This window comes from Eumetopias jubatus, unplaced genomic scaffold, assembly GCF_037043125.1.
Source record: "Eumetopias jubatus isolate StellerSeaLion01/CBP00866 unplaced genomic scaffold, mEumJub1_p1.0 scaffold_7, whole genome shotgun sequence".
NCBI lineage: Eukaryota > Metazoa > Chordata > Mammalia > Carnivora > Otariidae > Eumetopias > Eumetopias jubatus.
The window spans coordinates 86,091,465-86,108,366 of NW_028274813.1; the positions used below are offsets into that span (position 1 = coordinate 86,091,465).

Here is a 16,902-nt window from a genome sequence, read left to right on the forward strand (position 1 = left end):
TTTCACTACATCTGTGTCTTTGGGGGTAAATAACCGTAGTGCAATTGCTGGGTCATAGGGTAGCTCTGTTTTTAATTTTTTGAGGCACCTCCACACTCTTTTCCAAAGTGGCTGTACCAACTTGCATTCCCATCAACAGTGTGAGAGGGTTCCCCTTTCTCCACAACCTCTCCAACATTTGTTGTTTCTTGCCTTGTCAATTTTTGCCGTTCTAGCTGGTGTAAGGTGGTATCTCAATGTGGTTTTGATTTGAATTTCCCTGATGGCTAATGATGATGAACATTTTTTCATGTGTCTTTAGCTATTTGTATGTCTTCTTCAGAGAAGTGTCTGTTCATGTCTTCTGCCCATTTTTTTATTTGATTATTTGTTTTTTGGGTGTTGAGTTTGAGAAGTTCTTTATAGATCTTGGATACCAGCCCTTTATCTGTAGTGTCATTTGCAAATATCTTCTCCCATTCTATGGGTTGCCCCTTTGTTTTGTTGACTGTTTCCTTTGCTATTCAGAAGCTTTTTATCTTGATGAAGTCTCAAAAGTTCATTTTTGCTTTTGTTTCACTAGCCTTTGGAGATGAATCTTGAAAGAAGTTGCTCTGGCCGATGTCAAAGAGGTTCTCCTCTAGGATTTTGATAGATTCCTGTCTCACATTGAGGTCTTTCATCCATTTTGAGTGTATCTTTGTGTCTGTTGTTAGAGAATGGTCAAGTTTCATTCTTCTGTATATAGCTATCCACTTTTCCCAGCACCATTTATTGAAGAGACTATCTTTTTGCCATTGCATATTTTTTCCTGCTTTGTCAAAGATTATTTGGCCATAGAGTTGAGGGTCCATATCTGGGCTCTATTCTGTTCCATTGGTCTATATGTCTGTTTTTGTGCCAGTACCATGCTGTCTTGGTGATCACTGCTTTGTAATATAGCTTGAAATCAGGCAACGTGATGCCCCAGCTTTTTTTTTTCTTCTTCAACATTTCCTTGGTGATTCGGGGTCTTTTCTGATTCCATACAAATTTTAGGATTGTTTGTTCCAGCAAATGTCATTGGAATTTTGATCGGGATGGCCTTGAAGGTATAGGTTGCTCTGGGTAGCATAGACATTTTAACAATGTTTATTCTTCCAATCCATTAGCATGGAATGTTTTTCCATCCTTTTGTGTCTTCTTCAATTTCTTTCATGAGTGTTCTGTAGTTCCTAGAGTGTAGATCCTTTACCTCTTTGGTTAGGTTTATTCTGAGGTATCTTATAGTTTTTGGTGCTATTGTAAATGGAATCATTTCTCTCATTTCTCTTTCTACAGTTTCGTTGTTGGTGTATAAGAAAGCAACTGATTTCTGGGCATTGATTTTGTATCCTGCCACATTACTGAATTGCTGTATGAGTTCTAGTAATTTGGGGGTGGAATCTTTTGGATTTTCCACATAAAGTATCATGTCGTCTGCAAGGAGAGAGTTTGACTTCTTCTTTGCCAATATGAATAGCTTTTATTTCTTTTTGTTGTCTGATTGCTGTGGCTAGGACTTCTAGTACTATGTTGAACAGTAGTGTTGAGAGTGGGCATCCTTGCCGTGTTCCTGATCTTAAGGGAAAGGCTCTCAGCTTTTCCCCATTGAGAATGATATTCGTTGTGGATTTTTCATAGATGGATTTTATGAAGTTGAGGAATGTTCCCTCTATCCTTATACTCTGAAGAGTTTTAATCAGGAAAGGATGCTGTGTTTTGTCAAATGCTTTTTCTGCATCAATTGAGAGGACCATATGGTTCCTCTCTCTCCTCTTATTAATGTGTTCTGTCACATTGATTGATTTGTGAATGTTGAACCACCCTTGCATCCTGGGAATAAATCCCACTTGGTCATGGTGGATGATCCTTTTAATGTATTGTTGGATCCTATTAGCTAGGATTTTGTTGAGGATTTTGGAATCCATATTGATCAGGGATGTTGGTCTGAAATTCTCCTTTTTGATGGGGTCTTCACCTGGTTTTGGGATTAAGGTGATGCTGGCCTCATAGAAGGAGTCTGGAAGCTTTCCTTCTGTTTCTATTTTTTTGAAACGGCTTTAGGAGAATAGGTATTATTTCTTCTTTGAATGTTTGGTAGAATTCCCCAGGGAATCCATCAGACCCTGGACTCTTGTTTTTTGGGAGGTTTTTGATCACTGCTTCAATTTCATTACTGGTTATTGGCCTCTTCAGGTTGTCAATTTCTTCCTGTTCCAGTCTTGGGAGTTTATAGATTTCCAGGAAGGCATCCATTTCATCCAGGTTGCTCAATTTATTGGCATATAGTTGTTGATAATAATTTCTAATAATTGTTTCTATTTCCTTGGTGTTAGTCGTGATCTCTCTCCTTTCATTCATAATTTTATTAATTTGGGTCCTTTTTCTTTTCTTTTGGATAAGTCTGGCCAGTGGTTTATCGATCTTTTTATTTCTTTTTTTATTTTTTAAAGATTATTTATTTATTTATTTGACAGAGAGAGACACAGCAAGAGAGGGAACACAAGCAGGGGGACTGGGAGAGGGAGAAGCAGGCTTCCTGCGGAGCAGGGAGCCCGAGGCAGGGCTCGATCCCAGGACGGTGGGATCATGACCTGAGCCGAAGGCAGATGCTTAACGAATGAGCCACCCAGGCGCCCTCAATCTTATTATTTCTTTAAAAGAACCAGCTTCTAGTTTTGTTGCTCTGATCTACTATGTTTCTGGTTTCTAATTCATTGATCTCTGCTCTAATCTTAATTATTTCTCTTCTAATGCGTGGCTTAGGCATTGTTTGTTGCTTTTTCTCTAGTTCTTTAAGGTGTAAAGTTAGGGGCGCCTGGGTGGCTCAGTCGTTAAGCATCTGCCTTCAGCTCAGGTCATGATCCCAGGGTCCTGGGATCGAGCCCCACATCGGGCTCTCTGCTCTGCAGGAAGCCTGCTTCTCCCTCTCCCAGCCCCCCTGTTTGTGTTCCCTCTCTCGCTGTGTCTCTCTCTGTCAAAAAATAAATAAAATCTTAAAAAAGAAAAACGTGTAAAGTTAGTTGGTGAATTCGGGATTTTTCTATTTTTTTGAGTGAGGCTTGGGATGGCTATGTATTTCCCCCCTTAGGACCACCTTTGCAGTATCCCATAGTTTTTGGACCAATGTGTTTTCATTCTCATTGGTTTCCATTGAAATGTTTAAGTTCTTCTTTGATTTCCTGGTTGACCCAAACATTCTTGAGCAGAGTGGTCTTTAGCTTCCAAGTGTTTGAATTTCTTCCAAACTTTTTCTTGTGATTGAGTTCCAGTTTTAAAGCATTATGGTCTGAGAATATGCAGGGAATAATCTCAGTCTTTTGGTATCGGTTGAGACCTGATTTGTGACCCATGGTCTGTTCTGGAGAAAGTTTCATGTGTGCTCGAGAAGAATGAGCATTCTGTTGTTTTAGGGTGGAATGTGCTGTTTCTATCTATGAAGTCCATCTGGTCCAGTGTGTCACTCAAAGCTCTTGTTTCTTTGTTGATTTTCTGCTTAGATGGTCTGTCAGTTGCTGAGAGTGGAGTATTGAGGTCTCCTACAATTAACATATTGTTATCAATATGACTCTTTATTTTGGTTAACAGTTGGCTTGTGTAGATGGCTGCTCCCATGTTGGGGGCGTAGATATTTACAGTTGTTAGATCTTCTTGTTGGATAGACCCTTTAAGAATGATAGAGTGTCGGAGCGCCTGGGTGGCTCAGTTATTGGGCATCTGCCTTCGGCTCAGGTCATGATCCTAGGGTCCTGGGGTCGAGCCCCATGTCGGGCTCCCTGCTCAGCGGGAAGCCTGCTTCTCCCTCTCCCTCTGCCCTTGCTTGTGTTCCCTCTCTCAATATCTCTTTCTCTGTCAAATAAATAAATAAAATATTAAAAAAGAATGATAGAGTGTCCTTCTGTGTCTCTAACTACAATCTTTAGTTTAAAATATAATTTGTCTGATATAAATATTGCTACCTCAGCTTTCTTTTGAGGTCTGTTGGCATGGAAGATGGATCTCCATCCCTTTACCTTCAGTCTGGATGTATCTTTAGGTTCAAAATGAGTCTCTTTTAGACAGCATATGGATGGGTTCTGTCTTTTCATCCAGTCTACAACCCTGTGCTGTTTATGGGAGCATTTTTTTTTTTATGGGAGCATTTTGGCCATTTACGTTGAGAGTGATTATTGAAGGATATGAATTTATTGTCATCATGTTGCCTGTGAAGACCTTGTTTTTATAGATTGTCCCTGTAAATTTCTGTTCTATATCACTCTTGGGGTTGTTCTCCTTTTATAGAACCCCCCTTAATATTTCTTGCAGGGCCGCTTAGTGGTCACATACTCTTTCAGTTTCTGCCGGTCTTGGAAGCTCTGCATCTCTCCATGCATTCTAAATGACAGCCTTGCCGGATAAAGTATTCTTGGCTGCATGTTCTTCTCGTTTAGTACCCTGAATATGTCTTGCCAGCCCTTTCTGGCTTGCCAGGTCTCTGTGGATAGGTCTGATGTTATTCTGATGTTCTTCCCTCTGTATGTAAGGAATCTCTTCCCCCTAACTGCCCTCAAGATGGTTTCCTTGTTTCTGAGATTTGCGAGTTTTACTACTACATGCCGGGATGTTGGCCCATTTTCCTCGATCTTGGGAGGGGTCCTCTCTGCCTCTAGGACGTGAATGTTTGTTTCATTCCCCAGATTAGAGAAATTCTCAGTTACGATTTGTTGAAATATATCTTCTAGTCCTCTCTCTCTCTCTCCACCCCCTCAGGGATCCCAATAATTCTGACATTGGAACGTTTCAGGGTCTCACTTATTTCTCTGATTCTATTTTCATGGATTCTGAGTTGTTTTTCCCTGGCCTCCTCTTTTCTCTTCTTGTCTATTAATTTGTCTTCTAAATCACTGATTTATTTTTCTGCCTCGCTTACCCTAGCTGTTAGATTATCTAAATTGGCTCTCATTGATAGCATTCTTAAGTTCTGCCAATTCAGCTTTCATTTCTGCCCTTAGAGACTCTATGTTGTCATTAACCGATTTCTCCATTCTAGCTATCGTCTTCACAATTGCTACCCTGAATTCTTTCTATGACATTGGTTATATCTGAATCCATTTGTAAATCTGTGTTATAAGTCATAGTCTGTGAGTCTTTCCTATTTGGGGGGGTTCCTCCTCCTAGTCATTCTGTTGAGGGGTGTTTGAGGGAATGTATAGAGTCCAAATTATTGACCACAACCCAAGAAAGATGCACGTGTTTTCTAGGGACCTTAGGGTTGCTGGCCTCTTGTTTTCCCAGCCTGTCTTCTGGGGGAGGGTCCTGCCACGCTGTTACTCAGGCAACCCTGTTTGGGCAGAGTTGCCCTGCCCCCTGTTGTGGGGGATGGCTCAGTGGAAACCAGTTTTTTGGGGCTTTTGTTCCCTGGTGGCTCTTTCCCTGGTGGCTTTCCAAGTCTCTTCCGAGAGTCAGAGCAGAAGAGATCATTTCCAGCCCTCTATCTCAGAGCAGAGAGATCGCAGTTTGTTCTTCAGTGAGCTCTCCAGGCCACACTATCTCCGTTTCTGTCTGTGCTACTATAAACTGCAGTGTCCTGGGTTGTGCGACCCTCAGCAGCGCTCCCAGTCCTCTCCTTCAGGTTAGGGCACCTCTCTGCCCTTTGTGCTTCTAAAACTGCCAGCCACCCCCAGTTTGCACGTGGGACCTCGCTGCTCTGGGTTTCCACCCAGGGGACTGCCCTAAAGTCCTTTCCTCATCGCTACTAGTCTGTGAGTCTGTGCCTCATCCCCAGTGTGGGAGGCTGTCAATCACCGGTGGTGTAGGATCCCGAGGGCTTGGCTCCCTCCCCCTTCCATTTATCCTCCGATATTTGACCGTGGAATCACGGCTCCCCACTTCAAACCTCAAAACCAACCGCCTGTGATATTCTTTTTGTAGAGATCCAGATCTATCTTCTTACATCTCAGGTGATTTCATGGGTGTTCAGAATGGTCTGGTAGACATCCAGCTCAATTCTGGGGACTGTTTGGAATCAGATCCCCTACTCCTCTGCCATGTTTTCCCTCTCCTACTTAATTATTTTAGAGAGAGAGAGAGAGAGAACAGGGGGAGGGGTGGGTAGAAGGAGAGGAAACAAATCTCAAGCAGACTCCCTGCTGAGCATGGAGCCCCACTCATGGCTTGATCTCATGGCCCTGAGATTGTGACCTGAGCCAAAACTAAGAGTCAGATGCTTAACTAACTGAGCTACCCAGGCGCCCCTGGATTCTGATCTCAATCTTGATTATTATTTTCCCTTCAGCCAGGAGAACTTCCTTTAACACTTCTTGAAATGCAGGACTTCTAACAACACATTTTTTCAACTTTTATCTGAAAATATTTTTATTTCATATTCATTTTTGAGGTATATTTTTGTTGAATATAGAAATTCAAGGGACCCCTGGGTGGCTCAGCTGTAAGCATCTCCCTTTGGCTCAGGTCATGATCCCAGACTCCTGGGATTGAGTCCCCTATCAGGCTCCTTGCTCATCGGGGAGCCTGCTTCTCCCTCTGCCTGCACCTCCTCCTGCTTGTGCTCTCTCTCTTTCTGTGACAAATAAATAAATAAAATCTTAAAACAAAAAAAAAGAAATTCAGGTTGATTTTTTTTTTCTTTTGTCACTTTAAAAACTCAGTTCCACTGTCTTATAGACTCCACTGATTCTAAGCTAGCCATCATCATTCTTTTTGTTGTGCCCTTGTATTAGTGTGTATTTTTTCTTTTTAAGTAAGCTCTATGCCCAATGTGGAGTTTGAATCACATCGTGAGATCAAGTATTGTGTGCTCTCCTAATTGAGCCAACCAGGTACTGGTAGTATGCATTTTCTTTTTTTTTTTTTTGGTAACTGCTTTTAAGATTTTCTCTATAGATTTTATTTTCATGAGTTTTACTAAGATATACTTTGAAATGGTCTCCTGGTTTTCTTTGTGTTTGTGTTGCTTGAGATTCCCTGAGGTTCTTCAATATGTGGGTTGATTTTTTTTACCAAATTTGGGGAATTTTCAGCCTTCATTCAAATTCAGATATTCAAATTTTTTTCTGCCCTATTCTCTTTTTTCTCCTTCTGGAACTCATGATACATGTATTTTAGACTGCTTTATTATCTCAGAGGTCACTGAATTTCTATTCAGTTTTTTTTGCAATACTTTTTCTCTCTGTTCGTTTAATGCCTTTGAGCTGTCTTCAGTTTCATTGACCCCTTTTTCTATGGTGTTTAGTCCGTTGTTCAAAGCCCATCCGATGTATTTTTCATTTCAGATGTGTTTTGAGTTCTAGAATTTCTGTTTGGTTCTTTTTTTAGTTTCCATTTCTCCACTGGATGTCTTTCCTTTAAATCTGTGTGTGTGTGTGTGTGTGTGTGTGTGTGTGTGTAAAAACAATTGTTTACAGGTCCTTGTCTGTAGTTTCAGCAATTGGATCATCTTTGAGTCTGTTTCTATTGATTGCTTTCTTCCTTGATTATGGGTCATATTTCCTGCTTCTTTGTATGTCTAGTAATTTTATTGTGTGCTGTATGAATGCTATTGTATAGAAGTGTGGAGTTTGTTGTCTTTTAAAGGGTGCTGAGTTTTTATTCTGGTAGACAGTCCAATTATTGGTGAATGCTCTTGATTCTGTCAGACTTGATTTTATGCTTTGTCAGGACAGGTCGGTTTTGATTTTGTTCTTCGTCTGAAGGCATGATTCTTAACTGTAGGACGTGATCCCTGTTTTTAAAGTAGGACTTGTAGCATCTCATCTGAATGCTCAGGATGCTCAGTGAAGATTCTCTATTTTGGCCAGGCCAAAGATGCATTGTTTTCAAGTGCTTTATGACCTGTTTCTGTTCAGCTCTCAGCCCTGCAGCAGTAAGTGCTTTCTGTTAGCCCCTTTAGAGTCTTAACCCTGTGTATATATAGCTGAGGCCTCAGCCAAAGACCCAAGAGGAATATCCATGCTTATCTCTCTCCTCCATTTCACTCCACACAGCTTCTTTGTAGTATTCTGTCTTACAAATTCCAACCACCTGAGCAGCCCAAACTCTGATGACCTCTGCCTCCTTTGCTCACTAAGATTGCCTATCTCATGTACACCCCCTTTTTCAAGAGTTAGTCTTGTGCTGCTGGTTGTCCAATGCCTGAAAACAGTTGTCTTATATATTTTTGTCCATATTTAAAAAAGTTCGGGTTGTAAGAGGATAAGTCCAATACTGGTTTCTTTCTCATGGCTAGCAGTGGAAATTTGTGTTGTTCTTTTAAAATTATATAAATGGATCCCCAAATTTGAAGGAGCTGAAGTTCACAGGCCAGGTCTTAGGAGCCATATGAGAACATCATTTTAATAGTCTCTTTAGACATGTACCTTTATTGCTCAGAGGGCGGAGGTGGTTCCACTGGCTCATATTTGAGCAATTTACAAGCATGTTATGTCTGTTCCTGTATGCAGAACAAAGTAACAAAAATGTTACATCATTGTTTTGTATTTAATGTTCACGCTTCAAGATGATTAATATATTTATGGGCACTTACCAGTTAGAGTTTCATAACTTCCCAAAACATTATTATAAGTAAACATTCATCAGGACTCCTCTGGGTGTGAGCAAACTTTGTAATCAGGGCCAGTAGTTTTACATTTAAATGTTTTTGTTTTTTCAACATGAATCTTGAATTCTTTTTTCTTTCTAAGGATTAATACTTAACTTTGACAACTTCATTATATATTGAACACCTACTATTTTCTAGGCTTGTATCATAATTCTTTAGCTAATATTCTTATTTAGCCACCAAATCAATCATGCAGAGTAAATGGTATTATCCCTGTTTTTCAGATGAAGACTAGGGCTTTGAGAAATTAGTCACTAACCCAAAATCCTACAGTTAATAAATTACAGAGTCATGATTTAAGTCCTGGTCTGTCTGACTCCAAAGCTTATGCTTTTTATTCTGTCTTTTATTCTTTTGGCTGTGCAACAGAACCACTTTTGGAGCTTTTAATAAATATAGATACCTAGGTGCCACCCCCTTATTCATTATGTCCAGGGTGGTATCTGTTGAGTTGAGGACCGTTGCTTATTAGTGCCATCTTACTTCTCCATAGTCATAGTCACTGGATTGTGATGCCCTCTAAGACAGAAACTGGAAGGTTTGAACATTTTTAAGGTTGTAGCCTTATCGTTGGAAAAAGGAAATGCAGACAGTTCTTTTTTGGCTCTCAGAGTAGGGACTGCAACTGAGAGCTAATAGAGAAGTGAAGAAGGATTAACCTTAAACCTTCTATCACCTTTTATAAGCATCTTAGCCAGTTTTTCCAGAAATGACTACTTTGAATTTTTAAGTCAAGTGAAATGTATATCTCATTTCTTCTGTCATGAGTTTCAGTTTCCTCATCTGTGAAAGGTGTATCTATCTCACATAGATTTAAGGGTGACATGAGATTAGTGCCTGGTTTATACTAAGCAGTCAGAAAATGGGAACTACAGTTACTATAATTAGTACATTATTACCTCCTTTGGAATTGCCAAGAGTAGTCCCAACCATTAGCCCCCCCCAGACCCCTAACCAATTATTCCTAACTTTTTAAGTGTTGTGTCTCTAATATAGATCCTTCTTTCTTCTCTGACCTCATTTCTAACACTTTCCCCTCACTTCTTTCTCTGCAGTTCCTCCGATAATGCTATGCATGCTCCTGTCTTAAGGCCTTTGTGGGTACTTGATGGTCTTTGCCTGAATGTTTTTCTTCCATGTTTCATTCACTCTGCTTAAATGTCTCTTCTTTGAAAATGCCTCCCCTGACCAAACTATCTAAAGTAGAATCTCCCACCACTCTCTATCATATCTCCCTGTTTTACTTTATACATAGAACTTTTCACTCTGACATTTATATTTTATACATACTCTTATTTACTTATTATCTACCCAACAAGAATGTAAGCTTTATGGGGGCAATAACTTGGTCTGTTTTGTTTACTGTTGAATCTCCAGTTTTTTTTTTCTTGGTGATAATTAGTTGTTTATCCATTTTTTTATTATGTTATGTTAATCACCATATATTACACCATTAGTTTTTAATGTAGTGTTCCATGATTCATTGTTTGCATATAACACCCAGTGCTCCTGAATCTCCAGTTTTTCAATAGTGCCTAGCGTATAATGGACACTTGGTAAATATTGTTGAATGATAAATATTGTTGAATGATTGAACTTCCATGCTGATAGCTCTCCATTATAAAAAATATAAAACCCAGAACCTGAGTAATAGGATAAAAGCTGTGTGCTCCAAGTGACTTTGTGTCCTGTGTTTTGTCTTTATCATAACTAGGCTTTGCCATTTTACCTTTGGTATTTTTCCTTAATAATGGCTTTATCAATGATATATATATTTTAGTAGCCTAGTTATTAATATTATCTGATAGCAGCGTGCTATTCTCTGTCAATTTGTATACTTTCTCCTGGCTCTCAGTGGTCCTCAATGGAGAGGACCAGGGTAAAATATATAGAAAGTTAGAAATGCTTTAATATAAATTACCATTTGCAGTCTTTAGTGTCTGATTTTTTTCCCACACTTTTATTGACTTCAATTTCACATTTATTTAGTTTCTCTTAATTTAAGAAGTACATATGGCTTTTGCCCTACTGCTTAGTACTTCCTTGAGAATTTACTCTATCATGTAGGTGTAAAAATGATTATATTGACATATAAATTGATTATAATGACAAATTGTAAGTTATATAAGTGTTAGAGGGTTAATTCATTAAATTTGTTATATCCATAAAGTGTGATATGTAGTTGTTAAAAATGATAATGTTGAGCTGTATTTATTAACATACAAATATACTATTTTTTAAATGAAAAAAGCAGGTTACAAGAAAGCAAGTATAATATCTCACTTTTGTGGAATAAACATTAGATACTTATATGTGTATAGAAAAAAAGTCTGAACAACCCTATAGAAATTGGAGAGTGAGATTAGCACTCTCACTTATCTTCAAGCCCACTAGTAGTTTTCTAGGTCTTCATTTGTTCTGGTATCACTGACTGTAACTATTCATTCTGACCCTTGGGGGAAGCCTCTGCCTTGTCCTAGGTATAGGTAAATTACCTTTTCCCTTAGTTCAACAAAAACAAGGCTGGAGTTTTTACCTTTTATTTTTTATTTTAAAGATTTTATTTATTTACTTGAGAGAGAAGAGTATGAGCTTGCGGGAGTGGGGGCAGAAGGAGAGGGAGAAGCAGGCTTCCCGCCGAGCAGGGAGCCCGATGTGGGGCTCCATCCCAGGACCCTGGGATCATGACCTGAACTGAAGGCAGATGCTTAACCAACTGAGCCACCCAGGCACCCCAAGGCTGGAGTTTCTTAAAAAGGAACTTTTCAAAGAAAGAAAAAAGGAAAGTAAACAAAAAGTCAACATAAAAGCATAGAAACTGAAATGTTTACACAACACACATTTCTTTTTCTTAAGTAGTAGAAGTCTATTTACCATCTAACTTAGGTGATGCAGTTTGTGGGGTTCTAAGATCCCTGTGGCATTTCTTTACCCAGATCTTTCTAGCCAAGCCTATTAAATTGGAAGTTTTTTGTTTGTGTTTTTTAATTATTTGTTTAGTTGAAGTATAGTTAACACTAAATTGGAAGTTTTGATTCAGCATTACCATTGGGAATGCTGTAGAAGAAAATGGGATGACAAAGAAGGATAGGTATAAAATATTAAATACAAATCAGATTATAAGATAGTATGTATGATAGGACCCTATCTTTGTTTAAGGTGTATAGTATAATGCACAGGAAAAAATCCCCACAAAACGTTAGAGAGATAGTCTTGAAATGATAACAGTGGTTACCTGTATGTGGTGGAATTACAGTTTTAAATTTCTTCGTGCTTTGTGCTTTTTGTAAATTTTCTCCAGGAACATGTATTATTCATATCAAACTTGTAAGGGCTCCATATTACTACTCTGTTTATACTGTATCTAAACCCCTCTGGATGTTTTACAGAGGCTCTTTTTAATCCAGCATTGTTTTTTCACCTATCTAAATCATAGCTTTGCCTCCAAATAGTCACCTTGTTCTTGAGCAGGAGGCATTATTCTATAAAGCTAAGGACGTTTGTAATTACTTGTTGTTTAGTAGTGGAGATGCTCTCTCTTGTCTTCTGGTTTTAGTAGTGCCAGAGCTAGCTATGGTGATACAAATCTATAAAAAATTTGTAGATCGTGACTGACTTCTCTTTCCAGATATATCGACCAGATGCTTAATGTCCTCAGAGTCTGTTAGCAAATAAAAATTATATTAATTATATTATATTAATTATATATTTATATATAAATATATAAATATATATTAATTATATATTATATAATTATATATATTATATATATTATATTATGTATAATAATATAATATATATTAATTAAATTATGTTAATTAAACCCAGCAAGCTCTTTTAAGATGTTAGCTGATTGTTACTTAGCTGTCTTATGTGCAGAAGTGGGTGTTGGACATTGAAGCTAGAAATAGAAACAGGGTAATGGGAATATAGTGAGATATAGAAAACCTCAACTTTCTGTAAATTTGAGTAAGTTGCTTTCTTAGAGTGAATTTTAAACTCTTGAGTCCTTAAGTTTAGAAATCTATGTAATAATAAATGAAATACAGTCATTGAAATAAACTTTCAAGATTATAAAAATAACCCAAGTATACTAGTTAGAATTCATTAGGCTGTGGGGTGCCTGGGTGGCTCAGTCTGTAAAGCATCTGACTCTTGATTTTGGCTCAGGTCATGATCTCAGCATCATAAGATCAAGCCCCACATCCAGCTCCGTGCTGAGCATGGAGCCTGCTTAAGAGTCTCTCTCTTCCTCTCCCTCTGCCCCTCCCCCCACAAAAAAGAGAGAAAGAAAGAATTGATCAGGCTGTGTTATGTTAACAAACAACTCCCAATTGCAGTGGCTTAAAACAAGAAAGATTTATTTATTGTTAATTTTACAGTCTCATGCAGGTTGGATGATTCTCTTGTAGCTCTCCTCCAAGCAATGTCTCTTTCGTTATTTGATATCATTCATCTTCACATGTACCATCCTGAGTTGTGGCAGAGAGGAAAGAGAGATTGTAGGTGATTTGCACAGATTTTATCGCCATACCTGGAAGTGGCACATTCAGTTTCACTTATATCCTCAGAGTCAGAACCTAGTCTTACGTCCCTTAACTGTAAGGAAGGCTGATCTTCTGTGACCAGGAAGAATCTGATGAAATAGGAACACATTGTCTCTGCCACCAGAATAAAATGTGGCACTAATCATATCTTAGAGATGGGCTCTCCTCTGTTTCCCTTCTCTCTAGTTTCCTTCTTTGCTCTCTGCTTTCCTATCTTGTTAAGCTACCCAAGGAAACTGTAGAGTTAGTGGTAGTGAGTGGAAAATGATCTTTCCCTGTTGCCTTCATTTCTTAAGAGAGAATAAAGTCCCCGCTAGACGTGTATACATCTTTCTTAGTGAAGCTCTTTGTACAAAATACAAATTTTCCCTCTTCAAAAATAAAATTCAACTTGTTCCATCAATCATCTTTAGTTTTTATTTAAAATCTGAGCAACTTACAGTAGCATATTCTCATTGCTTCACCTAATCTGTAAATGTCAATTTTTATTTATCAACAGAAAAAGATCTTGCTGTATCTGAAGAGATTCATTTATTCATTCATCAAATCTTAGCTGAGCTTTTGTTATGTGCCACTTATTCTAGGTATTGGGGATATAGTGGTATACAAAACATAGAATTCCAACTATTTTATATCCTGGTCAGATTTATTTGTCACCAAAATCTGTGATGGATAGTACAATGTATCACTTGGTAACCATAAGTTAGCTAATATATCAACTATAAAGATTATAAAATTAAAACAAGCATCATAGGATTATTGCAGTGCAAATAGATTCATGATGGTTGGTTTTTAGAAATTATAATATTGACAGGAATAATATGGATCTCTTTTTTCTTTTAGCTCTAAGGAAACCCTCTATTTCCGTTTCTCAATATGAAAGTCATCAAGCAGTCTCCCATATTCCAACTGGACAACCTCTCTCCCCAAATGTGGTTCCAGGTATGAAGTCTTATTCTTAAAATTCCATTTGAAAACCAATTTACTGGTCAAGTGTTGTTATATAGTGCATAAAACATGTCATCTAGTAGCATGGTGAAGTAGCATTCATTCTTCTAGTTAATGTTATATGTTTCCCAATGATTGATCGAAGCTTGGGGAGAAATAATCATTTAAAAATGCACTTTGTCTTAAGTGTTATTAAGAGTAGAAGAATTATTTGTTCTGCCACTCTGGACTATATTCCTTTTCATCTCTGCCAGTCTGTATGTATTTACCCTTTTCAAAATGTGTTGAAATTAATCTCACAGAGTCCTTCTATTAACTACTATATCCATCTGTATTCAACTCCCTACTCCATACTTATAAATGTATCTGTTTTCTACTGAATATGTATTTGATTTTATAGAAATGTTCCCTAAAATCTGAATTGATATGATTAAAATTAATTATAGTAAGGATCTAAATCAAGTTTTTGATGAGGAAGAAAGAGGAATGGGGGAAAGAAAAGTTATATCCAGGAGTTACCAATAAAAAAGAATCAAGAGTTAACGTGGGGCGCCTGGCTGACTCAGTCGGTAGAGCCTGTGACTCTTGATCTCTAGGGTTGTGAGTTTGAGCCCCATGTTGGGTGTAAAGATTACTTAAAAAATAAAATCTTTATGAGGCGCCTGGGTGGCTTAGCGTCTGCCTTCGGCTCAGGTCATGATTCCAGGGTCCTGGGATCCAGTCCCACATCGGCCTCCTTGCTCAGTGGTGAGTCTGCTTCTCCCTCTCCCTCTGCCTGCCGCTCCCCCTGCTTATGCTCTCTCTCTCTGTCAAATAAATAAATAAAATCTTTAAAAAAAAAAATCTTTAAAAGCAAGAAAGGGAGAAATAATCAAGAATTAACATGGGGTGCCTGGCTCGCTCAGTCAGTAAAGTATGTGACTCTTGCTTGATCTTGGGGTCATGAGTTTCAGCCCCACATTGGGTTTAGAGATTACTTAAAAAATAAATAAACTGAAAAAAAGTTTTAATAGTTGTGAGTCACTGTGTAGATGAACATGACTTAGAGACAGGACGCCTGGGTGGCTCAGTTAGTTAAGCATCTGCCTTCAGCTCAAGTCATGATCCCAGGGTCCTGGGGTGGAGTCCCGCATTGGGTTTCTTGCTCAGCGGGGATCCTGCTTCGCCCTCTCCCTCTGCCCTCTGCTCCCCCTGCCTGCGTGTGTCGCGCTCTCCCACCCCCCAACAAATAAATAAATAAAAGCTTAAAAAAATGGCTTAAAGACTAGAGATTTCTTTTTTTTTTTAAAGATTTTATTTATTTATTTGAGAGAGAGAGAATGAGAGATAGAGAGCGTGAGAGGGAAGAGGGTCAGAGGGAGAAGCAGACTCCCTGCTGAGCAGGGAGCCCGATGTGGGACTCGATCCCGGGACTCCAGGATCATGACCTGAGCCGAAGGCAGTCGCTCAACCAACTGAGCCACCCAGGCGCCCAAGACTAGAGATTTCTGATAGCAATACCAAGTTTGAAGGGAGAAAAAGATACAGCTCTTAATGCCATTTAAATCTTTGGGTTTCTACTATGTATCTCTTTATTGGATAGGTTTATAATCAGTACTAGAGATACTCACCTAGAAATGATTACTAAACTTCACACATCTAAAATCACATTGGCTGTAAGATTTGATTAAAGAAATTAGAATAAAGCCAAAAAAACAAAAAAAGGCTACCTGACTACCCAATATCAGACAACAGTGTGTCTTACCTTTTCTAAAGCAGGTCTTGTGAAATTCCTCTGTGAAATATGACTTTGGTTTGATGTTTTTATGCTATAGATTCTCATGGACATCACAATGGAAACCCTGGAACTTCAAAACAGAACCCTTCCAATCCTCTTCAGCGTTTAATTCCAGGCCCGAACTTGGAGAGTGTACCCAGAATTCAAGCAGATATACTAAAGCAATCTACCAAGGATAGAGCCGGTGATTTCCATAAGTTGAAGCAAAGTAAGAATCAGTTGATGAATGTTATGCTGAAAAGATTTAAATATAATATGTTTACAAGGCTCAATTAGGATCTTCATTATTATAATTTCTAATGAACATGAAGTTATATGCATATAGAAAGTATGATGGTGGTTAAATTAAAAGGAAAGCAGGTTTTAAATGGATAGAGATATTTTATTTTTTTATTTTTATTTTTTTTTTTAAAGATTTTATTTATTTATTTGAGAGAGAGAGAATGAGAGATAGAGAGCATGAGAGGGAAGAGGGTCAGAGGGAGAAGCAGACTCCCTGCTGAACAGGGAGCCCGATGTGGGACTCGATCCCAGGACTCCAGGATCATGACCTGAGCCGAAGGCAGTCGTTTAACCAACTGAGCCACCCAGGCGCCCTAGAGATATTTTAAAGAAGACTTTAAAAAGCTCATGTTTTTCATTATTAAATAATAAACTTCAGGTGAGTTGATTTTTTAACAATGCCATTAGTTTTTATGACTATAACATTTTTTTGGAGAAGTGAAAAAAGATATGTTTTGTTAGGCTAATGAATGAAAACTTTGCTTAGGAGGAGAAGATAAATAGTTTTGAAAAATGAATTTTGGGAAATATATAGACCTGGGGAGATTTCCATAGTAGAAGGCTCAATGCTACTTCCTTTTCTATTCCCTCCAGTTGCAGTGTGCTTCATTTAGCTGTTAGGAGAGAAGTGAAAGAAATTGAACAAATAAAGTATCACTGCTTAATTGTTTCAGAGGTATCAATTTTGATAAGTGGACAGTAGCTGTTAATCTGCATAATTCTCTAATTGGCAGGTTCTTAGGAAGTATAAA

At 38.3% G+C, this 16,902-nt stretch overlaps 1 protein-coding gene across 2 annotated transcripts in view; it reads left to right on the forward strand.

The window, feature by feature from the left end:
* GOLM2 (golgi membrane protein 2) overlaps window positions 1-16,902 on the forward strand; it is a 119,049-nt gene that overhangs the window by 65,171 nt on the left and 36,976 nt on the right. For both annotated transcript variants that reach the window (XM_028126726.2, XM_028126727.2), the window contains exons 7-8: window positions 13,987-14,085; window positions 15,906-16,076. In XM_028126726.2, the coding sequence (XP_027982527.1) occupies window positions 13,987-14,085; window positions 15,906-16,076 (270 nt within the window). The remainder of the gene's footprint in view (window positions 1-13,986; window positions 14,086-15,905; window positions 16,077-16,902) is intronic.